This window comes from Pelecanus crispus, chromosome 12 (assembly GCF_030463565.1).
Source record: "Pelecanus crispus isolate bPelCri1 chromosome 12, bPelCri1.pri, whole genome shotgun sequence".
NCBI lineage: Eukaryota > Metazoa > Chordata > Aves > Pelecaniformes > Pelecanidae > Pelecanus > Pelecanus crispus.
Window position 1 is genome coordinate 25,585,818 of NC_134654.1, and position 27,120 is coordinate 25,612,937.

The 27,120-nt window shown below is 37.1% G+C and overlaps 1 protein-coding gene across 3 annotated transcripts in view; it reads left to right on the plus strand.

Annotated features, from left to right (window-relative positions):
* Positions 1 to 25,843, plus strand: part of HELZ (helicase with zinc finger) — a 96,327-nt gene extending 70,484 nt beyond the window's left edge. For all 3 annotated transcript variants that reach the window (XM_075719818.1, XM_075719816.1, XM_075719817.1), the window contains 12 exons: positions 1,553 to 1,736; positions 2,698 to 2,926; positions 7,066 to 7,270; positions 11,276 to 11,327; positions 12,162 to 12,355; positions 14,784 to 14,994; positions 15,525 to 15,601; positions 15,772 to 16,339; positions 16,712 to 16,952; positions 18,105 to 18,618; positions 21,390 to 21,642; positions 24,744 to 25,843. In XM_075719818.1, the coding sequence (XP_075575933.1) occupies positions 1,553 to 1,736; positions 2,698 to 2,926; positions 7,066 to 7,270; positions 11,276 to 11,327; positions 12,162 to 12,355; positions 14,784 to 14,994; positions 15,525 to 15,601; positions 15,772 to 16,339; positions 16,712 to 16,952; positions 18,105 to 18,618; positions 21,390 to 21,642; positions 24,744 to 25,075 (3,060 nt within the window). In that variant the 3' untranslated portion in view covers positions 25,076 to 25,843. The remainder of the gene's footprint in view (positions 1 to 1,552; positions 1,737 to 2,697; positions 2,927 to 7,065; positions 7,271 to 11,275; positions 11,328 to 12,161; positions 12,356 to 14,783; positions 14,995 to 15,524; positions 15,602 to 15,771; positions 16,340 to 16,711; positions 16,953 to 18,104; positions 18,619 to 21,389; positions 21,643 to 24,743) is intronic.
* The last annotated feature ends 1,277 nt before the right edge of the window (positions 25,844 to 27,120 follow it).

Genomic DNA, 27,120 nt, shown 5'->3' on the forward strand with positions numbered 1-27,120 from the left:
ACTTTCTCTTTTTGGTCTTAATTCTAAAATTTCCCTGTATGGTGTTAATTCTAGCTACATATCCAGAAGCTGTATGCTTTCAGAGAAGCTTGCCAAAATACCTGCAAAAGATCATTGTATTTGTGCTACAGTTTTTATAGATATCAAAGTTTATTCTAATATCCTTTGTCAGTAGAACTAGCTTTTAAATACAAGAATTTATGTTGCAAAAAGTTATATTCAGGACTTGCTCAAAAATAGCCACATTTTTTCACTGCCCTCTGAAAATCTGAAATTATCAAAAATAAACTATTTGTCATTTTTTAAGGATTAGAAGATTTTTTTTGCTTTATTATTTTCCTCCTTTTTTAAAAAAAATTCCTGAGATTTTCAATAAACTGTTCCAGTTTAGATTCATGAAACAGCAGATATTTAGTTACGAACTACTGTCCTTTATATTATTGTACATACTCATTGTGATTTATGTCACTTTTCATGTTCCTGAAATGCCCATAAAAGTCCCCAGAATTCCCACTCACCAATTTGAAGAAGAGATAATACAAAAGCTAGGAGCACTAAATTTAGTTTTCATCCCCCCTTCCCACAGCCAAAGAGAACTGGATGAATAGGGAAGAGAAGAAGGTTGAGAATACTTCAGGTTCTTGTAGGAAAGCCTATCTGCCTAGCTTCCCTTAAGCGGCTGAGCTTGCATTCGTGATGCTATAGGAAAACTGCGTTCATCAATTATCGTGCTTTAAATAGCTGGGTAAATATTTATCGAACGACATACTGACATTTATTAAATGACATATTGAATGTAAATGTTAAAAAACCCAAACAAACCCCCAAACCTTCCATAAAGTTATTCGGAAATACCTTCCATAGCTCGGTATCTCTATTCAGTATGTTGAAACAGAAGCTGCTATGCCTGGCGCTTTTTGGCAGGAGGTTACTTTAAGCCTGTTTCATCACAGGAAGGGGTTTTCGGTTTTTATTACTCATTAGTCTTTCCAGGTAGCACACTTAATCGTATTTCATAGAGATGAACTAGCTGTTGATGAATAATCTGAAACTCCTGATGGTATATCCTTTGGAATGGGAAGTGATTGTGCTCTGGTATACGTATTCTCTTTCTAGAGTTATTAAGCTCTAATATGACATATCTAAAATCCAGAAAAAAAAAAAATCCTTATTTAGGTGGTATATTTACTTATGGAAATGAGATAAAGTGTGGTAAGCAAGGTCCTACTGCACTTGACATTTTCCTAAGAACATGAGGATGAAAATTAAGGTGGTTAATATAATTTCCCAGCGTGTACTTTAAAGGTGACGTTTTTGTGGGAAAACTTTTATTTCAACATTAAAAAAGGTACTGTGTAGTAAATAAATTGTCTTAATACATGATATTTTAGAGTATCACTATAAAATGCAATAGTATTATTGCTTGTTCAGTAAAGCTATGTAATACTGTGTCATGTAAATGTTTTAGAGCTTTAAAATTCAAATTCTTCTTCCATATCAAAGAATGATCATCAGTGGAGCGTACATTTAAGAATTCTGACTTTCTTTTAAGGTGTTTGAAGTAGTAGAGCGTGTTGAAGAATTAAGAAGAAAATGGCCTGTTGCCTGGGGCAAATTGGATGATGGCAGTATAGGTGTCGTAACACCTTATGCTGATCAAGTGTTCAGAATTCGGGCTGAACTTCGGAAAAAAAGACTGTCTGATGTCAGTGTAGAGAGAGTGCTAAATGTTCAGGGTAAGTAATAGTTGTATGTCTGAAAGATATGCTAAAGAAGTGAAAAATGTGACTGGTGAAGTTAAGTAAGACTACTAAAATAATCTTAAAATGATGAGAACAAAAGGAGGGCTGTGATACAGCCCATAAAAACCAATGTATCAAAATGAAAGTGGCAAGTATGCTGATTAGATATTATTCCAACATTGAACACCAAAGCAATAAACTCATGGATGTGAGATTGATCTTTTTTCCAAATTAAGTTCAAGCTTACTTAAAAAATAAATTGATTGAGTGAAAAATGTGAAAACCGATGGATATTTTATTCTAAGGGGAAGAACAGAGTTTCAAATAAAAAATGTAACAAGGCTTTAGCCTCAAAATCCTTTACTGATTTTTGCATTTGTGGAATAGACTGTAAAAAGGGGTCCACAAATTTAGGTATTTGTTCCTGGAATCACACTGATAACAAGAATTTTGTGTAGGCATAGCCTGTTGCTAGGTTGCGCTTTTAGTCAGTAATAAACAAAGGAAGATAATAAAGTGAGTGACAGTGAGTAGTGTGTTCTGGTTTTTTTGTGGTAGATATTTGTATATTTGAGAAATTTAAAAATCTGAAACAAGAATCTCCAGAACTTTTTTTTTTAAGGTAGAATAAATAAATCCAAGATCTGTTATTGGCTGATTGGCAATGTTGTAAAGGTAATTAGCATTTCAGAAAGTTCTGGAGGGATTAATATCAAGATGAAAAATAAGTTTTTTAAAGAGGAAATATTCTTGTAATAGAATATGCTATTTATAGTGCATCTTTTAAAATTTTTAAATCTTATTATTCTTGCATAAAGCTCTTCATGTGAAGGTCGCTATCAGTTCTTCACAATATCTAGGTGTGAAATCTGGCTGGCAAGTGCAGTGGTCTGATTGTGGTACTAGCAGAAATAACTACAATTACCTCAGACATTTGTTTTTTGTTTCATTTTAGGAAAACAGTTTAGAGTTTTGTTTCTCAGCACAGTACGAACACGGCATACGTGCAAACATAAGCAAACACCAATCAAAAGGAAAGAGCAGTTACTGGAGGATTCAACAGAAGACTTGGATTATGGTTTTCTGTCTAATTACAAACTTCTCAACACTGCCATTACAAGAGCACAATCCTTGGTAGCTGTGGTGGGAGATCCTATTGCTTTATGTTCCATTGGAAGATGCAGGTACTTTATATATGTTTCTTAGTTAATCAGGGCTAAGGATACTGGAAAATGTGTTTATGACTGATGGATTTAGTAAAATGATGGATGTTCTTTTAGGTGCCAAATAAGACACAATATATTTAAACCCTTAAAATAACTGTATAATGAAATTCTTCACTTTTATATCCACAGAAATACCATGAAGATGGTAAAGCATTAGTTGTGTTCCCAGCTCTTGCAGAGCCTTGAATCTGCAGCCATGATTTCACCTTGTCCCAAGTGTGCTGCTGAAGCTCACCCCTCGGGCAGAGCGGGCAGTTGTAGCCCTGCGTAGACCGAGCAGTGTTGGTCTATGCTGCAGTAATTGCTGCCATGGTGTCTACCAAGTCTCCTCTGGAGCTGGAAGCATGCGGTTGTGCCAGGGCCGCTCTGTCCCCCCATTAGTAAGTCTTGCTGAGAGGGAAGAGAGGGGAGATGTTTTTTTTCAATGATAGTGAAGACCACCACTACAGATGGGAGGCAGAGCATTTTAATACCCTCTATGGATGGACAAGTCTGGCTTTTTTGGTTGTTCTTTTGGTTTCGTTTTGTTACGGTTTTACCTTCTTATGCAGAGTCACGGTGTCACCATGTATATAACAGCCTACAGAGAAAAAGTGAGAGATATCTACCACTTGGTCATTGATAAGCTGTCTTTTAATGTATTTGTAGTTGCTCTACTTTTTACTTGACAGTAACAATTGAAGATGCTTCATTTTATTTTCTAGTGGGGTTTGTGGTTTTTTTTTTTTGGTATACCTGTTACAATTTTATATATAAATAAAAATAATGTATAATTTGGAGTCAAAAATTGTGATGTAATGTAGTATTTTAACATTGAATTTTATGGCAGTCGTATGAACGTAGAAGACTTGAAAACCATTATTTAAGTTTTTATATGTCTCATGACACTAGGAAAAAGCTCGTTAAGATTTGAGTGAATTTACTTTACGGACCTAAATGAAGAAATGTGAAAAATGCTAAGAGATGTAAACACTGATGTTAAGGAGACCAAGTTCTTGATCTTCAAAGGTTTCTTTTTTGATGGAAGAGCTGAAATGTTGAGATGATCAGAGATAAACCCTGAGGCTTATTTCTTGAAGAGAGGAAACAGTGCACTGACTACATTATTAAAATAAAGCTAAAAATACGTATTAGTCAGTTGTTATATCTATGTTGTATTCTACTTTCCTGGGTATTATTCTTCTACTGTATTGAAAATGGATGTGGTTTTCAAAGATCAGAATTGAAAAACCCAAATGGAAACCAAACCTTTGTTTACTGCATTTATCAAATATAAGCTGAATTTAACCACTTACCTGCTGGGGACATGTCAAGAGCATCCGTACGTTAATATGGTGATCTGCTCTAAACTGCGAATAACATCTTATTAAAAGAGAAATAATGGTTGTGGGTTTATTTCACTTTTCCCGTTACCTGCTTGGTTTTCTTAGACGTGATCTGGTTTATGTAACTAACTGATGAGAGAGCTCTGTGCCTCCCAAGCACTCGATCCACAAATGATGAGTGTCTGTTACGGTCCGCCGGTGCGGTCTCTAGTTCATCAACTCGCTGCAGAGATACATGACTTGCTGTAGAGGTTGCCATGCTGTGCTGACTGAGATTTCTCTTACCGCTTGTTCAGAACTTACTCTTAGTTGATAAATTTTGCTTCTCTTCCCTACATTGGGGTTCAGGATGTGCAGTGTTACCTAAGTCAGAGTTAGTTAATCCCTAGTTAGTCTAGCTAGCACCTAGGACCGTTATTGGTTAACCATCTGTCTAACTACAGCTTTTGTTGGAGAGTGACCATGTGTCGTCTTCTCTCTCAATCCCAGTGAGGAAGATAATCTCTTGAATTTTGACGTAAGCCTGAGTGTTGAGGTTTTAAATTAGATACCCAAAAGGGACCCAGTTTTCAAAAGTATGTCTCCTTCAAAATATCTGAAATAGGGCATGCAAAAACTTACTGAAATAGAAGTATAGGCTGTCAGCATGGTACATAAGGTACAGTCTTGGCAGTTAGGGATTGAGTTTGCCTTTTCGAAGACCAGCAGCTGTTTATATATGTATAGCTGTTCAAAATTATAAAACAAAAAGAGAATTAAGAAACAAGGAGCACTGGAGCTTTATTAAGATGTATCTCAAGCTTTCCCTTTAATGCACCATTGTCTTGTTTCGCTGAATAATTGAACATTCACTCTTTGAAAATAGTGCTGGAGGGGCTCAGGCATGCTGCTAGAGAGATGGTTCTTTTTTAGTACAACAGGAGCATAGAAGTCTGAAAGAAGTGACATTTCGTTAGGAAAAACAGACCTCAAAAAAGTTTAGAGAGTACTTGAATTTTATAAATATTCTAATACCTGTCAAAATGAGTCAGGACTCGGTAATGATAGTTGTAGAGAGCTTTGTGAAGTATGCCCAGGGTAATCATTACATTTCTGTGCGTTACAATCGGACGAGACAGGGCTGTTTTGGCAGACACTCCCGTTAAACTCCAGAGCACAGTGTAAGACAGAGGCAGCAGTATTTTATTCTCTGTTCTTACACCCCAGTACAAGTGTTCCATGTGTAGAGAGACTGCTTGGGGCATTTTAAGCAAAAGTGGATGGGTCTCAGTGGATTTGTGGTACTTGGCAGTAGGTTTGGTGACTGAATTGATTAATCAGAAGGAGTTCCATCATTAAAGCATCCCAGTGAAGTATTTAATTTTGGTTTTTAATGCTCACTTTTAAAAACTTGCAAGATACATTTGCCTTACAGCAAAGTGCAGAAAAAGGGGCATCTTGCATCCTGAATTTTAGAGGAGCATTTCTTGCCTGCATAAAATCACAACAGAAGATGGGCTTTTAGGGAAAACTATTTTGAATTCTTAAATACATCAGTAACGTTACAGTATTCTTGCAAGAAAGACATTTATTCTTTTCCACAAAGCCAGCTACTCAGCAAAATGTGAGACTGCTGTTAAAATTAGTGTGCAGCAATCTCTCATTTTACGGGTTTTGGGGAAATAACAGTGCTTGCTTATAGGCCATATCTTTTTACTGAAGGGTGAACTGGAATGAGTTATAGGCAAGCACACCTTTAAGATCATTGTCTTTTTAATACTCTTTTTCAATAACTTTCATTAGTCTTGATTTTTTTTAAGAGATCAGCTCAGTCAGGTGGGTTGGGTTTTTTTTAAGTGACATCTTCAGACCTTATTTAAATATCTTTTAACTAACTTCACCCAAAAGGTTCCTTTGAGGTTAAAACCCAATCATTATAAGTGTAAAATTTTTGTATAGATCCTGCTGTGGATTCTAAAAATGTAAAGGCCTTTTTTTCATAAGCAATAGGAGGACTTGTCATGAGAAAGCAGAAGACAGGTAGGAATGTTCTTTTATTAGGTAGTTTAAATAACCCCTCCACCCTCCAAAAAGCTGGATACAGAATTTTCATAGAGAAAGTCATGTATCATCTGATGGTTGTCTTTCTGGCTTGAAATTTTTTCTATATGTTATAGAAGTATCTGACTTGCAGTAAAATTTATGGTTTTATTTGTTTTCCACCAGAGGATCTCAAAGGCCCTCTAGATACTCCTGACATGTTAATCTTCGTGCGACTGAAGTATTTCACACGAGTAGTTTTGAGGGTATATCTCAACTTTGGTATTTGTGACATTGGAATTGAATGATCTGCCTGAATTCATAGAATCTTTTTGGCATCTTCTGGGACTGAGAAACCATATAATCCCTGTGACTCTTTGGGCTTTAATAAATTCCATAAATAACATGCTTTCCAAAATTTTAAGCATTGCGTTTGCTGTGTTTGGCTTTCTAGGAAAAAAAAATCCAAGTTAGACCTCTCCATGACATTAATATTAAATGTGATACACACCCAATGCTGCGATCTGATATCTGCGGACAGACCCGTATGTCCATTGTAAATGACTGGGGAGCTTTGCATTATGCTGTGGGGTTCAGATGCATGGATCAGGTTGCAGGATGGATGGCTTGGTGTGTAAAATGAGCATACAGGAAAAATAAAAATGCCACCCAGTTATGTTAAATCTGTTTTAATTTTAACAACAGCCATTGAGTCTTACTCCTTTTTATTGTTTCTAAAAATTGTTTCCATAGGAAATTTTGGGAAAGGTTTATTGCCCTATGTCATGAGAATGAAAGTCTCCACGGTATCACATTTGAACAGATCAAAGCTCAGTTGGAAGCTTTGGAGTTAAAGAAAACTTATGTGTTGAACCCACTGGCTCCTGAGTTTATCCCCCGAGCTCTTCGGCATCAACATTCAGCGAATACCACCAAACAACAGCAGTCACCACCAAAGGTAAAGTTTTACTGATGATGAATTTTGTCAGAAAGTGGAATTGAATGTAGAAATGCCTTTCGAGAAATGATGTAAAAGGTTTATGGAACAAGCTATTTGTTTTAAAACAGCATCAATGCAATTGGATATGAATGCAAATTCCAGAAGGATCCTCAGCATTTTCAAGTGAAAGCTCTAGACTTGTATTATAATACAGTATTTAGCAATATAGCTTGGGGTTCTCCAAGCCTTGTTTCCTTACTAAAATGTATACCGTGGGTCACTCTGGCATGTTCATTGACAGTGTTGCAGTGACTGATGAACTTCAACCATGGATCTTGGCCTCAGTATTTAGATCAGCCAAATTAAACCCTCTGAACAAGAGGCAATCCCTATCCCAAGCAGCTTGTGCAGCTTGGGCTCTGACTGTACCCCAAGAAACAACAGGTTGGTATAGACAGTGGCAAGGAGTATAAGGAAATAAGGAAATAATAGCCAGAAGTGGTTTGGTTTGATCTAAAAATCACATGTAAAATTCAGGGACTTATGTAAGGTAATTTAAAAATATGTTGTAAACCAGTATACCGCCTAGATTAGCTCACTGATAATGTCCTTCAGAAGACCAGATTTCATTAGCATCAAGAGGGCAGAGATGAAATTGCCACTTAGCAGTAATTTTATCAGCTGTTTTTATAAAAGCAGGTAAAGAACTGATGAAAATGCATACCTTCCTTAGGATGATAAAGAATAATACTAAATTTTGGAGCTTTTTTGGGGGTGATAGATTAGTAATTAATTCTGTTGTAATAGTTCTTTGTAGTTTATTTCAAAATCATTTGAGTTATAATTTAATTAAATTGTGTTCAGAGATGCACCTAAAATGCAGGTTGTCAGCTTTGTGATGAATTCTGTTGTACAAGAAACATATGTATTTTCCATAGCTTTGCATTTTGTTGCAGGCTGTATCGTTTAAATGAAATTTTTATGACAGGTTTTTTAACTTTAACAGTACAAAAAGGAAAACCTTCCCTTTGGCAGTCCTTCCCAAAAGAGAGTTTGTAAGTGAGAACATTTGGTTTCTTCATCAAGATGCATTACTTTCTGAAACAAACACCAGATTTCTAAAGCATCTAGTCATGTGTCAAAACGCTAGGCTTACAGAAAACTGTAAATTAAAAAAAATTATTGTCTTTAAAAAGTCATTGCTGCACTCATTTTTCATGAATGCTTCAGCCTTGAATGAATTTTTTTTTTAATAATAGAACATCACTATTAATATTTTTTTCTTTCCTAAAATGAAAGAAGAGTATTTGAAAATGCAGGTATAGTATATTATAAAAAAAAAAAGGAGGGGGTTGGGGGAAGTGAGAGTCTTGTGACTAGACTGTTCTGTTTATTTTTCTTCCAGTTTGTTAGTAAACTAAGCACTTACACTGTAGAAATCAGAAGAGACATTTCAAACTGCCAGCACTGTATTTTCAGCTTAAGATTTGAAGTGTTTTAACCACCTATATCATAATTATCATAAAATCTCTTCCCTCTGAATACAATTGACAGCTGGCATGTGCAGTAACAGAAGTAAAGCGAGCAGGTAATACTCAAGCACAGAAGATGGCTGTGATAAGTGATACAGTTCCCTTTGCTCAAGTTTTAAAAGCAGATGGTTAGCTTTGCTTATTTTAGACCTCCTAAGTACAATATTTAACATTAAAAGATGAAAGATTAAAAACCTAGTGCTGGTGTATTTTGTATCTAGAAAATGAGAGCAGCCTCCGATACAGTGTTTTGTGGTGAGTTTATGGACATCCGTGCCGTTCAGGGCTTGTTTTTCACATGCGGTGAAAAGCGATTTTGTAAAAACAGCACCTTCTTATTCAGCAGAATTGCTCTTGGATTTATTTAAGGACATTAAAAACCTCGTTGCTGTTTATTTTTTAAGGAAGAAAAAAAAGTTTCAGTCCTGTTTGAGAAGCAAACAGCTAATGTGGAACTGGCTAGCTGTGGGCTGCTGTGCATCATGGCATGAGGGCATCTGCCTTCACCTGCGTTTGTGTGGCTTGGCTGGGGATGGTGGAAATGCGGAAGGAACAGCAGGGTTGGATAGGCACTGCCTTTATTAGAGGTGATGATGTGGAAACGGAAAGTTTTCAGAACTCGGAGTTTCCCGCAGGGTAGTTAGCATAAAGTAAATTAGGCTCTGAATTTTACAACTCTGCCTACCTCCCACTCACTGCCTGTGCTCCAGCTTTTCGGCCTGGATTCAGGCACTTGATCGGGATGCGTTGTCGTCCTAGATATTTTATACAGTTGGTCAGGGCCACGGGTCTGATTAACTCTCTGGAGAATACTCTCTTCTCCTGCCTGTTGACTAAAGGGGGATCCTAGAAGTGATGAGGTTGTTAAGTGCCTGAAGTCATCTAAATCTTGGTCTGAGTTTCCTCTCGGTGCCTTTATGTAATGTGGATTTTTATACTCTGAAGGTGGAGCAAGTTCTTAGAGGAAACTGAGTGCATCTGTGCTCCAGTGCTCTCAGTCGCCATCACTTGAGGTGTAGGTTCAGGTATTTTGTAGATGGGTAGGGAAATGAACCTTGATGTGGAAATCTTTGAGAAATGATAACGGTTAAGTTAATAACAGGCTATTAATAAAGTCATTAAGTCATCAAAACTATTAAAAGAAAAAGACAAAAAGAAAGCCAGCACCTCCCTTCCCCAACTTACAAATGGCTCCAGTTGACTTATATTTGCCAATCTGATACCATTGCCAGTCTGAAGCTCCTGTTCAACAGGACAGCTATTATGAATTTATGTAATTATTTGGCACCTATAAAATATAAGTATGGTAGGTAGAACAGAGATTTGTTAGACTTCTGCACGTACAGCTTGATGCCGACAGCATAACAGATAGAGAAATGCCTTGTACTTGACCATAAGGCATGTAGCTCCTCTACATTTTTTGATTGAATCCTGCCCTCTTCAGTGAATAAACAGGTTTCTTTTGTTTAAGTACTGCAATGAAAAGCAATTACTATTTTATTTTTCAATAATTCATTTTTAAAACGAGAGGAGAATTCAGGGACCAGTTCTTTCACCTGGTTTATGCATGAGTCAACATTGTCAAACAACCTGTCTTTGTACCCTGACTAATTTGCTCAGAATGCTGGAAAACTGCCTAGACTTATCTCCTGGGCAAGTAAAGTTTTGCAGCATCAAAGCATTTTTAGATTTATTTTAAATTTGTGAATGTACTTAGGTCCAGATCAAGTAAGGTATTCCTGTCCTGCAAAAGACTTAAGAGCATACCGCTATTTGAATATGTGCTCAGTTTACAAATATTAACTAATCAGGTGATGCTGTAAACTCATGAGCATGTAGGAGGGATAACTCGGTTCTGTTAACCTCCTTTTCTAATGTACAATTCACCAAGGAAAAACCATTTCCCCAGAGTACTCTGGTTCTTGACTCTACTATACTGTACTTTTGGGGGAGCGGTCGCAAAGGCGCCAAAGTCCAGAAGCAGATACGGGAGATGGCGGTAGGGAGGCAATGTCTAATGAGGCTGGGTGAGCAATGGAGTAAAACGGGGCGCAGCTTATTTGTCTCCAATGTTCTTGAGTTGAAACCTGGAGAAGAAAATGGGTCATGCTTCCACTAAGAGCTGTCATGGAAGAGGAACACTGAGTACTGCTCCTGAAAGAAGTGAGACAGTGGGAAATAAAATGGTGAGAAAGGAAATTTGAAGTAGGTTGCTGTAACCCTCCTTACATCTGAAAACAGGCCTTGGGAGAATATCCCCAGAGGGACTGGTAATGACCCACTGTTTAATTGAATTACTGGTGTTTAGTGTCCAACTTTGTGAATTCATAGTCACGTGATGGAACCAGACAGTTGAATGTGTAAGAATAAAATGTTGGGCTAACTTCTTTCAAATACTATTTTGTATTTAATTATGATGTTCACTTGAAATAAAAAGCTTTGGTTTATGTAAGAATGCAAAGCATTACTGTTATTGTTTTTCCCTTTAAAGGGCAAGGTCCATCATCATAACCAGAATGACCATTTCCCACCTGATGGAATCGGTAAGTATCTGCTGTTACTGAAGGAATTCCTCTGAGCTCACGCTGATTTGGCTGCGGTGAAGTTGATAGTAGTTTGACATAAATTGAGTATCTGGTCTGTTGTCTATTTGAAAACCTTTTACTTCTTGTGTGCATTTGGGAAACAGATTATAGACTGTTAAGTGAACATTAGGTATTTCCGAGGCTATCCCTTTATAGGTGTTGTGCACGCTGACCTTAGAGCCTTAACACGGCATTGTTGTTGGCCTCTTAAAAATGGCTGTGTTTGAAATTCATAATGTAAAATACTGTAGCAGTGTATTTGCACTGTAAGAGTTAGGTCATTATATTGCATGCACTGTTTTTATGACGTACTTTGAACTTACATTGTGCTGACATATGTCCAGGTATTACTGATCATACGCTTGCAAGGTAGCATGCAGCAGCTTAATAATTTTGTTATTAATTTGAAAAAGCATTAATTTAAAGCTTGTCTTCCCTGCTAAAGAAAGGAGCATGATTCTGGTTTTTGATGCAGTGTTTAACAGCTGCTCTGACTGTCAGAATATTTAATTGGTTTGGGACATTCTTTCATTAATGCAGTTACCAGCTACCTGTTTCTCTATATCTCAGCTCATATTTTCTGCCTCTTCAAATGTTTGAAATGGGATACAGGATTTGATTAATGCTTTCTCTCGGTTTATCAGACCTATGCTGTTAGAGAGTTGCACACATACTTTATAAAGATACATGCTATTAAGATGAAAAAAGAAAAATAGATAGCCTTCATATTCTTTTTGTGTATCTTCTTTTTTTGTACCTATATATCTTTTTTTTTTTTTTTTTTCTTTTCAGTTCAGCCCAATCCTTCTGTTCTAATCGGAAATCCCATCCGAGCATATACTCCTCCCCCTCCTCCTCTGGGACCTCACCCCAATCTGGGGAAATCTCCAAGTCCTGTTCAAAGGATAGATCCACACACTGGGACAAGTATTCTATATGTACCTGCTGTCTATGGAGGAAATATGGTCATGTCTGTGCCTTTGCCTGTAAGAATTCATTTTATGTCGTGTCCCCCCCCAATTATTGCATGTAAAAAACGAATGGCAAAATCAGTTAGTGAATATTTTGCAAGCCTTTTCAGCCCTTTACTTCAAATATGTGGGCTTAGGTGGCTCTAGGAGTGGCTGTGCAGAGGACCACCAGAAAATGAGGACTTAAAAACATTGCTCCCACAAATAACTCCAGGCAGCCTAAAAGCAATTTCATGTTCATGTAATTTGGTGTATTTTCTCAGCTCTAGGTTTGGGCACACCAGTGGGATCTGTCTCATCTGACTTGAGATACCTGCATCTGAATTAATTGCCTAGTCCAGTTCTTAATCATTGGAGAGACATAGGCGATTCAGGCAGAGCTTGTTTCTCTTTATTGGCTTCATACAGTTTAAATTACCAGCTTTGGATGTCTGCTGTGCAAGGTGTCTGAAGTGAAGTGATAAGAAAAATAAGCACAATGGGATGTTTTCCCCTTCCAGAACCTCATAGCAAACCAGTTTCCTCTCCAATCCTTTTCCTTAATGACATTTGAGAACACAATGAAGATTCCTAATCAGGTCTTTTAGGCAACATTTATGTATGGAATTTTGCATTACAAATAAAACTGTCTCACCAAAACGTACACAAATTAAAGAAGCAGTCTCTGCTTTATTTTTAACCTCCGCAGTCACATATTCTAGGAGGAGAATGGGGAGGAAAGAACAAATGCTGCAGAAGCGATGTTGTGGAGTAACATGTATGTGTTGTACACGGCTCCTGAAGACATGAAGGACATGGAACCCACATATGCAGATGTGTTTAACTCCATTCGTAATGCTAAATATTGGCGTACAGTTAACTTGTTTTTTAATAATTCTGTAAGTCCTCTGTTGTAATTTAGGTTATGGATGCTCTATAGGGGACTTGCTGTAGGAAGTGTAGTTTCAGCTGTATGTCTGTATCAGCTGGCAGCTATAGATTGGCTTTCTATGCTAGGTCAAGGAATTTTTCTTTTTCCTAGCTTACTAGAAATCTGCATTTGATGGATAAATTTAAATGCAGTGAGAAGGCCAGCAGCTGTATCTTTGTCATGCTTGCTCACATTATATTAATATCAAACCAAGATAATTTAAAAAGTTCTGTCTTACTGTTCCAAGGTTAATGTATTTTTATGTATTTCCAATCAAAAGAAATACATTAGAAATAAGTATTTGGCGCTCACCTTCCCTGAGGATGGATTTTTTTTAAATAATTAAGTGGGAAGACTGAGGTACTAATGAGACAGCTGCTTTTGAAAAGAAGCTTGTTGGAGATGATTTGAGATTGTACAGATGCAATAGTAGCCTAAAGCTAAAGTTCAAAGTGCACATTTCAAGGGCAAATAGTAATTTAAAAAAAGAATTGCATGAAAGTTGTTGCACTTAAAACAAGTAGGGACTGAAGTAAAATGTGTTTATGTTCGTGTAAGATAAAATGATCTCCTTGCTTTGTTTAAGGCAGTTTCCGTATCCAGGGTAAAAACATGAGGGTGCCTGCTGTCATTAGCAAAGGATGCTTTGTCAGCCTGAGTGTTGATGATTACTTTCCCAGCACTCTCATCTTATTCATACATTTTCCTCCTTTTAATAAATTCCTTATAGGGCAAGATTGAACTAATATCCAGAGCTGTCTTCCTTTGCATTCCTTTTAGGAATAAAATTTAAAATGTTGTAAAAATTCCTGACTTTTTTACATGCTTTCAGGAGTGGATTTTACTTCAAATATTTAGGACGATGATCTGCAATACATGTGTCACGTAGCATAGACACTTTGGAGTGGCCCTGTCATTCTTAACATGTGGATAGTCTGTTGATTCTACCAATAGTCCTGTTAACTTCACTAAGTGTCTTGTGGGTGTAGAGGTATGGTATGCCTGCTCATTCTGTGTTACAAGATTACAGCACTGGGTGGTAAAAGAACCATAACGAATTCCTCAGGTTAGAGGCTTCTCTCTCTGTTTCCCCCCTGAGAACATAACCTAATGTCTCTTTTAACTACCAGGAGAAAGGGCTTTTTATTTTCTTGAACTTCACCCACCTCTATTTATTCAGAGAAGAGATTAATATAAAGTTTATTAAAATACAGTTTGTTCATCAGTCTTTTCTCTCTGAATTTTGAAACCACTGAAACAAGAATGGGTTTTGATACAAAATTTTTTTGCCTAGGGTAGTCCTCCAAAATCTTTGCTCTTTGCCCCTTGTTGCTAGACCTGCCCTTATTGCTCTCCCTTTCCAGCACCACCTGTAGTTGTATGTTAGCGTGTCAGGTCATACGATGCAACCGCTTGGTACTGACACGATATCAGTGTGCTTGTTACTTTACTGCCTTTAATGTACCTTAACAGATTGCATCTTTTTTTTGTTTTGTTTTTTTTGTTTGTTTGTTTGTTTTTTAAATTATGTAGGTACCATGGACGGGGTATCAGGGTAGGTTTGCAGTTGACCCTCGAATCATTACTCATCAAGCAGCTATGGCATATAATATGAACCTGTTACAGGCACATGGGCGCGGGTCTCCTATCCCTTATGGCCTGGGACATCATTCACCAGTTAGCATAGGACAACAGCAGCAGCTTCAGCATCAAGACAAGGAGCAACATGAACAAAGTCGAAACGGTTAGTTGTTGAAATTGCATTGCAAATTAGTTTTGTTTTGAGGGAGTTTGTACTTTAAATACGGTATTCTGAAAAGGATTTTTTTTTTTTCCTTTCCCCCTCTCCCTTTTTCCCCCTCTCCCTTTTTCCCTCTCCCTTAGTGAAATCGAGGGACCTACAGAGTTGGGGAAATAACCTGTGATTTGCCATTACAAATAGAGTAACTAAGACATTGTGAGATTCAGAGGAGGAAGTAATTGAAGTTGGGGTGTGTGTTTGTTGAGGGTATAATTGGTCTGTGTCTGTTCTGCAGTCCAGTGGTAACTACTGCTGATGTTATTTGCAATTAAGTTGCAAGAACTCCGTAGTGATGATTAATGAGCAAAGTGCAGAGATTAAAGGAAAGGTGTTATTTGGGTAAATTATATTAAATGTCTACGATGCTGTAAGTGCTATACTACTAAGTCTAAATTTTCCTGTGTCTGGAAAAAACTCTCAAAATAATCAATTTTCCATTGAAACTAATTAATTAATTTCTTAAATATTTTTAGGTAAAAGTGAAAACACTGCTGGACCTGAAATCAGTAAAATTCGAACCCCTGAGAAGAAACCTGTGGAATCCAAGCAGGTGGGTTTGTCTTGTTTGGGTTTGGTTTTGGTGTTTTTTGGTTTTGTTTTGTTTTTTAATATTCCCTCTTCTAATGAATTTATTCATTACTGACATGTTAATTTTGTTTGGTGTTTGGTTTGGTTTTTTTTAATGTGAATTTTCAAAGTTTTTTCATTCTCTTTTTCTAGGTTGACTTAGAAGCAAATTCTCAGAATAGAAGCCCAGAGTCACGTTCCAGTGTTGGTTATCCTAATGCTAAATTTCATCGCAAAGATAATCTTAACCCCAGGCAGCTGAATCTACATCTCACCCCACCCCACTCACAGTATGCAGTTCCCAATCGCCACTTCCAGCACGTGTCACAGATACCAAGGCAGCCATATCCTCTGCAACAGCAGCAAAACCTTTTAAGTCAGCAACAAAATCATTTGCCTGAACAACAAAACCAAATGCCACCCCAGCAAAGCCAGGTAGTCCAGCAGCATAATCATTTGAATCAGCAGCCTCCACAACCTTCGCAGCTTTCCCCTGCTTACCAGGCAGGCCCCAGCCAATCTTTTTTTAATAATCCAATTCCCCACCGACCACATTCTCCTGCTGTAGATGCTGTGATTTCAGAACAACACCCCCCACCTATGTTACAAGAAGTCAATAATCCTTTGAGGCCTATTGCACAGCACAACCCTGTTCTGCCAACCCACTTGAACAACTTCATTGAAGAGAATCCATCAGGAATGCCCTTAGGGGACACTTTAGGTAGGTGACTTTCCTTTATTTAAATTCAGAGTGTGCAATTATAATTACATTGAAGTGAAAATGAAGGAGGTATTTACCTTTTCAGGCGGATTGCTCTGAATTGGGTCATTGTTGGGTTAGTTTCCATAAGTAATGTCATTGAGCATAATTTGCTGCTTGAGGCATGTTTGAATATTCAGCACTTTATTAGAAGATTCATGTTTATATGCTTTTCCATATGATTTAAATAACCAGGTTATACACTGCAATGCAGTTAGTATATAATAGGCCCTGGAATATACTGTATAAAAAGTATTCTTTTTTTTTTCTGACATAAAGATCTTTAAAAAGGGGCATTAGATAAATTTTTTTTTTTTAAAACTATTTTTGTAGATCGTATGCATGGAAATGTAGCTTTGGAAACAATAAGGCAGCAACAACAAGCCAGGTTACAGCAATGGAATGAACATAATGCCTATCTCAGTCAAGGCACTATTCCATATCAACACCATCACCATCCTCATCTACCACATCTTCCTCAGCAACCAATTGGATTGCATCAACAGCAGCAAGTTAGGGCAAACTGGAAACTTGCCAGTAATACAGAAGATGAAACAGAGGCAACATATTCAAGGTATTTGTTTACTGAGTCATCAGAGCTTGTATAAAATTGAGCAGTGGGCACCTATCTGTAACACTGTGATCAAGTGCAAGACACTTAAAGGTATTGCTTTTTGCTGCTGTTATTATGAAGGTCAAAATAGTTGGCAGGCTGACTTACAACTATGCTTTTATTATGTGTTATGCTTTATTCTGTTAGTATATTGGTAGTAAAGCTGTAGTGGAAAAAATACTTTTATGGAGCTTTTCAGTGCTGTATTTATGAAATAAGGAATGGATAGAGAGTAACAGCCTTGTGTTTATAAAAGAGGTGTCTGAGTGTAGTTAAGGCCTATTTAAGTTGTAAATTCTTCAAATTGAGTTAGCAGTCTCAGATTTATGTGCTTGGAAAGAAAGAAACCAACCCCTCCCCAAACACTGCTCCCCAATAAAACCGAACTTTCCTTCCTTTTCAAAAAGCCTTTGCTTTTAAAAGCAGATTAAAAAAAATGCTTGTATTTGAGATGGAGCATTAGGGGGCAAGAAAGGAAGCTGTAGAACATAAATAGAAAAATGGTTCCAGTGGTTATCAGCTTTAATCATGTATATTGTAAAGGCTGGATTTCTAAATTGCCTCTGTTTACTGTCATCTCCCACTATGCTTTATTTTCCATCTGGTTTGTTATAGCCATGGTAAAGCCTCTAAATGCTCTCTTACCTGACTCTGTGAAGTGCTGAATTGAATATTCTTGACCTTTTGAAGAAGTTTGGAAGTATATTGTGCAAGTGACGGGAATCCCTGATTGTTCTGGTTTTTGCCTTTTAAGGGGTTAAAATTTTCTTTTAACTAAGTGAAGTTTTTTACTTTGTATAATAAAGCAGGAAATCCTTACCTTAGTTGTCTCTTAAGAGATAACAAAAAATTGATTCTTCTGACTGAAAAGGAAGTCTCAAGAGTTATTAAAACTTTGAGAAGATTCGGGTAGGTATTTCATCCAATTAATCCTCTTCTGCCTAATTTCTGATTGCTCACAGTCGTATCCTTTGAAGTTAGGGTCAGTAAGTGCAAAGATGAGTATATTTAAATGTGGTGGTTTGTGCTTTGAGTTTTCTCAACCTCAAAAAGAGTGGGATTTCAGCAAAAGATTTTTTTCTTTTTCTTGATACATTTATTCTGTCAATACAGATTCCAGGATTTGCTCAGAGAACTGTCACACCGTGATCAAAGTGAAAGTCGGGACTTAGCTGAAATGCCACCCCCTCAGTCAAGACTGTTGCAATACAGACAAGTTCAGCCCAGAAGCCCACCAGCACTCCCTTCTCCTTCCTGCAACTCTAACCACAGTGGTCACTTTCCTAACTTCACTGAAAGCAACAGAGACATTGAAATACCCAGTAACCCAGCATTTCAGCAGCATTTACCCCAAATATACAATCCCCCTTTCTCAATGCCATCTGAACATATAACCCCATCTCCCTTGAAATACCTGCAACCTGATGGATCGTGGACTTACGCTAACCTACAGCAGAATCACCTTATGGGGCAGGGCTTTCATTATGGTATACCTCCATTGCCCCATAGGTCGCAACAAAACCCTTTTATACAAATACAGAATCATCAGCATGCAGTCGGTCAGGAGCCATTTCATCCACTCACATCTCGAGCAGTATCTGCTTCTTCGCTCCACAGCTTAGAAGAGGTAGGCATTTTTGTCTGCGTATGCAGTTGTCGTGTCATTTTAATATCAAATTATATTCTGAAGTGGTCATGAATGCAAAATACCTCACATATTAAAAGCTCACACTGGGAATTTCTGTGAGGTAAAAATTTTCTCTGTGGCTTCTCTGTTCACCTTCTGCGTATTTGTGGGTCTCATCACTGCAGGTAAATCGTTTTTTTCTACTGAACAGGAGGTCTTGGCTTTTTGAATGCTACTCAGTTTTCTTGCAATCATTGCTCTATTATCTGCATGTCATTTATGTGGAGTGCAAATTAACTGCACCCCAGGTGCAAACTCATGAAGTGACTCTCTGTAAAGTCAGCTTGAATCAGGCAGCCATTTGGCTCAGTATTCAACTGTGAATATGGTTGAGTTACTTTTCATACGAACTTGAGACAGGAGCAGTGGAGTTGTTTTAGCATGGTACAAAACCTGATTTAATAAATCCCACCTGGCCTGAGCTAATTCTGGTAAAGCTATCCTGTGTATTTTGGGGGCTAAGAGTGTTGGAAATGAGTGCAGAGATACCCAGCTGTGCTGCATGAATCTGGGTCCAGCACAAACCAGAGCTGGCTCTGTCCCTCTTGATCTTTTTTTGTTCTGGACTCTAAGGGTGTGTGTTATGGGATGCAGACTATGCAAGCACATACAACTAGGACAGGTCACGTTTTGAACAGGAGTTTTTAATCCCTCTTGGAATCCAGAGTGCTCAGGAGTGTGTGATATGTAGACGCAGAGTATGCTGGAGCCAGGTTGTATTCCAGGAATGTCAGAATTAATATTCTCAGATAATCTTGCACTGACTGCATGTAATGCAATATTTGTACATAAAGTTAAGTGGCTTGTTCTGTGATGAATTTCTGTCAAGGTTTTATGGAAGCTGTGGGGGTATCCCTGCTCATCACTATCCCGCATAATGCATATTTAATTGTCTTTTCGACTTCTGAAAATAGAAAATATTTTGTTTATGTGCCTGAGCAAAATAACTAAAATTGAATTCCAGTGCATTTTACAAATTTCTGTCTTACACAGATCCAGAGTGGTTAATGGAGTCCTCAGGCCGAGCTAGAGCTGTAGTAAGGTTTGATTTTGTAGACATTTAAAAATTCCGTGTCTCGGTCCATTAAGCCATACCACCTTGTATAAAATCTAATACTTGGTGACAACAGTTAATGCTGTCAGTACAGCGGGACATAGGAACAATGGCTTTTCAGCAGTAATAAACTAATAAATATTCCTACCGAGTTTGTGACAGCTCCTGCTATCTGAAGACAAATAGAGTGAGCCTTTATGTAATTAGTGCAAATTCATTTTACTTCTTATTTCTTCTTCCTTTCAAAATATGTGACAGAAATGCCAAATGCAGTAAGTGTTACAAGACAGAGACTTGCATGTAAAGTTTCCAGGACTGCTAGTTCAGCTGTTAGGTAGGACTGAGTATAAAAGGAAATCAAAATGCAGTTTTAGGTGTGTTTTTAACAGAGATCCCTCATATAAGACAGGTGTCAGGGGAGGTGTCATGACTTTTGGTATCCTTACTAAACTGTTTTCTCAATCACTGTTTATGAAACTGTTCATTGACTTGATATTTGAAAGCTTTTGCGTATGTTTAGTCAAACCAGATTTGAACTGCGTATCAAAGGGAATACTTAAGTTATTTTCTCTGGACCTGTACTCGCAAGTGTCCATAACTTCGGTAACTTTCTTATTGCTTACTAAAATTGCCCGTTAAACTCAATACAAAGTATAGTTTTTGGGTGTGATTCAGGTAGTAACTTCGGAGTTTTGTTTTTTTGTTGTTAAAGAATATCCTGTTGTTAAAGAATATTGGGGCATTGCAAATAAGTTATTTGATGTTTATTTAGCTAGTTTTTTATGACATGTCATTAGGATGTTTACTTTTTGCTTTTACCAAGTATAGATTTACTTCTATGACTTCTGTTCTTTGTGCTCTTGTTAGTCAGTACAGTGTAGAAGGAAGCAAATACTGTATTTATTTTTTTAAAACAAACTGTAATACAACAGGCTTGCTTTGAATCTTGAGAAAGTTTAGAGGGTTGAAAGTTTTAGAGGGTCCTTAAATCTGAACTCTTGAAGCCACCAGGTTGATTAACGGAGCTCCTGCCATTTTCATCTACATGATCTACAGGGTTTATGGAAGCAGGTAATTTCTGTGGTTTCAGATAAAATTCTCTGCATTATTTCTCTTGAGGGCACACACTTCTCCAGGGCATTTGTTTTAGGTGTACATACACAAAATCCAGTATACAAATGTATCGTGCTTCCCCAAATCCTGGTATACAAGTCACTTATTTGTCCTTTGGAAACTAAAAGCCATTTTTTTCCTCTCTACATTGTAATTCAGCATTTTCTCTTGCTCTTGTATCTTTCTTTGCTTCCTTTGCTTCCTTTGTAAGTGCTGGGTATCTTCCTCCTCACTATGTGATACATCTCCTGCGTAGGAGTGTAAGATGTAAAGGTTGATAAGAATTAAGGAATCTCAGTTGACGCTCTTTGCACTTCCTTTAAAATTCTGTGTCTGTTTTGTGTGATTCAAATACATTATTAGTGACTGCAATATACAAAGTATGACTTGAAATGTATTAGATTTTTTCCCTAAATGCAAAGGATTTTTTCTCCCCGCCCTGGCATTCCAGTGAAAAAAATTGGATGGAGAAATGATACTTGATACATGCAGTTAAATAAAAGGAGCAAAAGGCCTTTTTTTGTTTTGTTTTTTTTGTTTGCAGTATGAACCAAGAGGACCAGGCAGGCCGTTGTACCAAAGAAGAATTTCCTCTAGTTCAGTCCAGGCTTGTTCTGAAGAATTAAGCACTCCTCAAGACAGTCTTGGTCAGTGTAAAGAGCTTCAGGACCACAGTAACCAGTCATCTTTCAACTATTCATCACCTGAGTTGTGGGTAAACTCCTCCTCATCTGCCCCATACCCAAACATTCCATGCAACGGAGCCAACAGAGCAGTTCCACCCCGGGAGTTGTTAGGTAGGTACAGAGTTCATCTTTGCTTCTCTACTTCTCTCTGCTCCGTTAAGTAGGCTATTTAGGCTGGAGTGAGCAAGTCTAAATGAAAGGGTTGGGGTTATTTTTTTCTTTTCACAAAATGTTTTCTGCCATCTCTTCAAATTTAAGGAAAGATTTTTGAAGTATTCATTGTTTTAGTAGTTAAAGTTTGCTTAGAGTAATCCTGTTTTCATTTGCTATCTTGTTAACATTCCAGTACATTGTTGATGTCTTAAGAAGAATACTGTTGAGTGTTCTTCATCTCCAAAAAGCAATACTGCTCCTTAGCCTTCTCACAAAAGTTCTAGGAAAGCCACATATTCTCTTACAGTGCTTTCAAGTGCAGCTGAGTTTTTGCTAAAAGGAGCTAAGGCAACTGGTGGGATTTATTGGCAAGATAGGTTATTTGTTTCCAGAATCAATGATATTTCTTATTGACGTTACAGTCTGGGGGAGAAACAACATAAACTGAATTAGTAATCTCAGTATATTTCCTAGTAAATTCTGGTACTTCATCAAAGTAATGATGAAGTTTAAACTCTCACCGTGGAAGAATCACACTGGAACCTGGCTTCCCTGGTGGTAGAAGCAGTGCTGATTGATTTATCAGAGAGAAACTAAATTAACTTTTCAGTGATTAAAAAAAGCTGCAAGTAGAGAGTTGGAGCAGTGCAGCTATTCTTCTGTTCTCCATATTTTTAATGCTTCTGAAAAACAAAATTACCAGGATAGTACAGTTTGTTCTCCATGATTTTGCTCCAATGATAATTTGAAAAAAAATTAATAAAAGTATGAACAGTCTTCCAGTGTGAATATTAAAAACAGTAATGTGAAAAAATATTTATAAGCTGGTTTTATTGCCCTTAAAAGATCTAATTGCTTTTGGTCAAATTTTATAAACCTAAACAATCTTGTAATTTCATAGCATAGTAATTGTGAAGTAGAAACAATGCAGTGTAGACTGAATGAAAAAAAGCTGTTTATATCAGCAACAGTGCTCAAGAGTTAAGTTCCTAATGTGCATTTTCATTTCCAAAGTGTGAAAATGTTATTTTACAAAAACATATTTATGGCACTATCTCTTGTGCTAAGTTCAAAGCTTCAAGCTCAGGGCACCTGCTTCAATCTATTTATATTTTTACTGAAAATCAAGGGGCTGAACGCACGATATTATGTGTCATCGAGTGGCATCCGTCTCTGAAGTTGCTCTCTAGACTCTGTGGTTATCTAATAGGAGCTCAGGAACCCTAGCAAGATTATGCTGGGATCAGCTGACACCACATTTCCTTGCTTTAATGTAAAGGTTGAGAACATATTTGTGAGTAAAATCCTCAGAGGGAATATGCATATGGAAAAAGTACCATATCTATACATTTGCTGTCAAACAGTAAATCCTAAACAAAAGGGGCAAGTTTTGACTAGTATCTGCATCTGCTACAAAAATATTTTTTATTGTAGTTAAGCATGGTTTCTGTTTTGTAAATAAATATGTATGCAACATTGCCCTCTGTCTAATGGTTCGTGCAAACAAATCTCCATTTTTATGGCCGCTGTGCTTTTCTGCATTTACAGCTCACCGGCTACGATGATCATATTTAAAGCCCAGATGTGTTTTATAGTGCTAAGGGTTAATGACCAATAACTTCAGTGTTTCTGGTTACTATTGATTTTTATCCATGAAATAAAAATCCATGAGAATGAGATGCTGTGAACTAGACCTGTGCCTGTATTCGTTGCCTGAGAGCGAGCAGTCATGACACCAGAGCGTTCGAGGGCTTATAGTTCCTGTACATCAGAAATGGCTGTGGCACAAGTATTTGATTTATCAGCGTGGATTTATGGAGTGCAAGGAGAGCTGCTGTGAATCGCTCAGTGTTGTTATACGCAGGCACTTTCCAAAATTGCAGTTTGAGAGCTTGATTTGCATTGCTTTTTCTGTTGATAGAAAAAAAATTATTTAAGTTCTTATTCAATATCTTTGTTTCATATTTTTTCTTCAGTTAGACACCTCCACCACCCATAGCTTTCACCTCTGGCCCTGCTTGTCATTACTTGTCTTCTCTTGAGTGCTATGGTTATTTTGGGGAGGTTTTTTTGCTTGTGTTCTGGGGTGGTTTTGGAATCGTAGCAACCCTAGCAAAACTGTTTTGCTTATCTTCTTTCCATATTCATTCTTCTACGGGTTGGGTTGTGGGGTTTTGGGTTGGTTTTTTTTTGTTTGTTTGGGGTTTGTTTTTTTTTTTTTGAGTACTTTATCAAAAACAGAAGCCTGTGTGTGACCCTTCCAGCAAAAAACTTAACTATATACTTCTGTTTCTCTACTTTTGTACTCCTTTGATGATACATTTTTGTATGTGCACTTTAAAAATAACATACACATTTAAAGATTGAAATAATTACAGAGTATATCTGTTGCCCAACTCCTAGGCTATTTTAGATGGAATGTATACCTGCATTTCAGCGTAGAGTTTCTCTAGCTATGTAAGACAGCAGAATTCTCCAGACAAAAGTAAGGTACCTCATTAGGATTCAGGAAATTCGCTTGAAAGCAATTTTATACCTATGGTTTAAAGCACCATTTTTTCTGATAGTTAGTTCTGAATTGCTGTTTGAGAATGAATTATATATGGTGCTGTAAATTTTAATTTTAGCCTATTAAGCTATAAAGCGAGAAGAATGAAATAGGCTTTGTGCTGTCTCAGTGGGTAAGTGTTTAAATTAAAGTGTATCCCGTTCTGAAGCAGCTTACCTTCAGTGCTTCTGCTAAATCCACCTGTGCAGAATTGCAGGTTCAGTGCTACGAGCTCTGTAGGTACATGCGCATGGAGGATATGTTTAAGAACATCAGTCTTCTCGGCGTTGCTGACAAGGATAATACAAGATCCAGTAGTTAGAAATAAAGCTAGATAACTTAAGTGTGAAATTTCCTAGGAGCAAGAGTGACTAAACACAGAAACTTGGGGTGTGTGGGGGGGAAGGTTACCAGCAGAGGTAGTTTTGGTACCCCTCAGTCCTTGCTTTGGGGACAGATTTCCGAAGTCAGAGCTGTTCACTTAGACAAACTCTGGTTACTCCTTTCACAGCTCCTCCGAAGACGGTCAAGCCCCCAGAGGAACACCTGAAGGCCGAAAACATACAGCTATCCAATTCCTTCAACTACAGCGTGCTACAACATCTTGGCCAGTTCCCACCTCTCATGCCCAACAAGCAGATCGTCGAGTCGAACAGCAACAGCCAGCAGAACGCCGGCGGGAGCAAGCCTGTCATGTCCTACGCAAGTGCTCTGCGGGCTCCGCCAAAGCCCAAACCTCCTCCTGAGCAGACAAAAAAGAATAGCGACCCTTTGTCTTTGTTTCAGGAACTTAGCCTAGGTAGTTCATCAGGTAGCAATGGCTTTTACTCCTATTTTAAATAATCAGATTATTTTTTTTAGAGAGGATTTAATTTTTATTTGTGTCAGTAGATCTAAGATAGTTGGGGCTTCACCTGTAGTTGCAAATATTCCCTTTGTTTATATTAGTAAATATATCCTCACTTAATTGCTTCGCTGCTAGACTTGCAACTAATTTTTTTAATTATATTCCATTATTTTGCATTTTTTGATGTGGGTCGGTTTTTTGGAAGCTTTTCTGTAGGAAAACACACACACGTTATTTTTTAATTTGTGTAATGTTAATGATATGTTGCATTAAACTAGCAGCTGAGAGGTTACCTGTACAACTTTAAAAAAGAAAAAGAAAAAAAAAAAGAAAAAAGAAAAAAAGTAAAAAAAAAAAGTTTGTCTAAATTGTATTTAAGAAGATTGTAAGTAGCATTTACATTTATTCAATAACATTAGCATACTATGCTGGGTTTCTGTACCAGAAATGGCCAGTTAATGTAAAAATGTATGTTATTTCTGCTTAAATTCATTTAATTTTTTTTTTTTTTTAAATAAAGGTGCAGCATCTTCTAAATACTTTCAGTTTTATCAGCTTTTTTGTGAAGGGATGCTGCATTCTCAGACTTTTATAGTTCTAGATTCTGTATGATGTGGTATTGTATTTTCCATCCACTGTAGGGTAAAGTAAAGGCATTCTTTGCAGACACCTATGCCATTGTTTGGAAACATTCAGATAAAAAGTATTGGTATACTTTAAAATAAACAATAAAATAAAAAAACAAAAAAAACAACGAAAAACAAAAAAACTCTACATTTTATTTTTGGACAAGCTAGTAATATAAGCTTGTTTGAAAAGTTAATTTGATAGGTTTTTTAAATGAATCATGAAGCTGAAAATAAATTTTTAGGTATGTTGGTGCTTAGTAGATTTAATAACTATTTTAAAAAAAAAGCGTGAATTTAGTAAAATACTTTTTTGTTTGTTTGTTTAATTTTTTTTCCACTATGCATGTGTAAATGTTTGTAATCTGGCTTTTTCCTCCCCCCCTTCTCCAGTGGTATAAAGAATTGTGCCGCTTTAATTTTTTTTTTCCGGTAAAACTTTTGGTACATTATTTGATGTTTACATTAAAATGTGACATTATACAAGGAAATTCAGATATTTTGCTAACTGTTTTGTTTGAGGAACATCATTAAAGAAGAGATTTAATGTTTGTCAAAGCTGTATCCAAATTAATCTAAATCTTTGGGGATAAGAACCAGGTTATTTATCTATATGAGTTCTGTTGAGTTCTCCACAAACCTGGCCCTTTCCGAATACAAACTGAAAAAAGAATTTAAAAAAAAAAAAAAAAAAAAACAACGGGCTATTTAAAAATTAAAGAAACAAGTGTGAATGAAAACTCAGAAGATAAACTTTGTCCACAAAGATTTCTGGTCTTGCACACTGTTCATACTTTTGCAGCTGGGGAGATAGAGAAGGGTGTTTGTATAGTTTCTCCAGATAAGTAGTCCTCCTTTTACACTTGAAGAAATAACTTTAAATCTGGGAAATATTTTACAGGGACTGAGCTTGGGTGTATTTGCAGTATTCCTCCACTTATTACGTACAAGAATTAAAATTTTAGAGCTGTGTGGGGGTGATTTCAGATTTTTACAGCTGTCCGTGGGACACCTTACTAACGAGCAGTGGCTGCTGCTGTATTCAATCAGATTTTTGCTCTGGTTACAATCAGGTTTTTTTGCATTTGATTTCATGTTTTAAGGCAAGGGTCTTTATGTAATGGGGTTGATTTTAAACTCAGTACACTGCGGAGGTTTGCATATAAATTTTTTTTATTATAAATCTTTGCTGGTTCATGATTCAGAAAGTTAATCTGAAAAACTTTTTTCCTTCTTCTTGCTGTAAAGAAAAGCACGCGTAACTCGTTAATTTATTTCCTAATGTCTATACCAAACAAAAGATGCTGGGGGAGGGGAAAGCCCCTGCCAAGTTATGCTTAGCACTTCAGCATATGGCATCAAATCAAGAGGACCCAAAAATGAGTAGAGGCCAAATTCTGCAATGTTGAATCAAG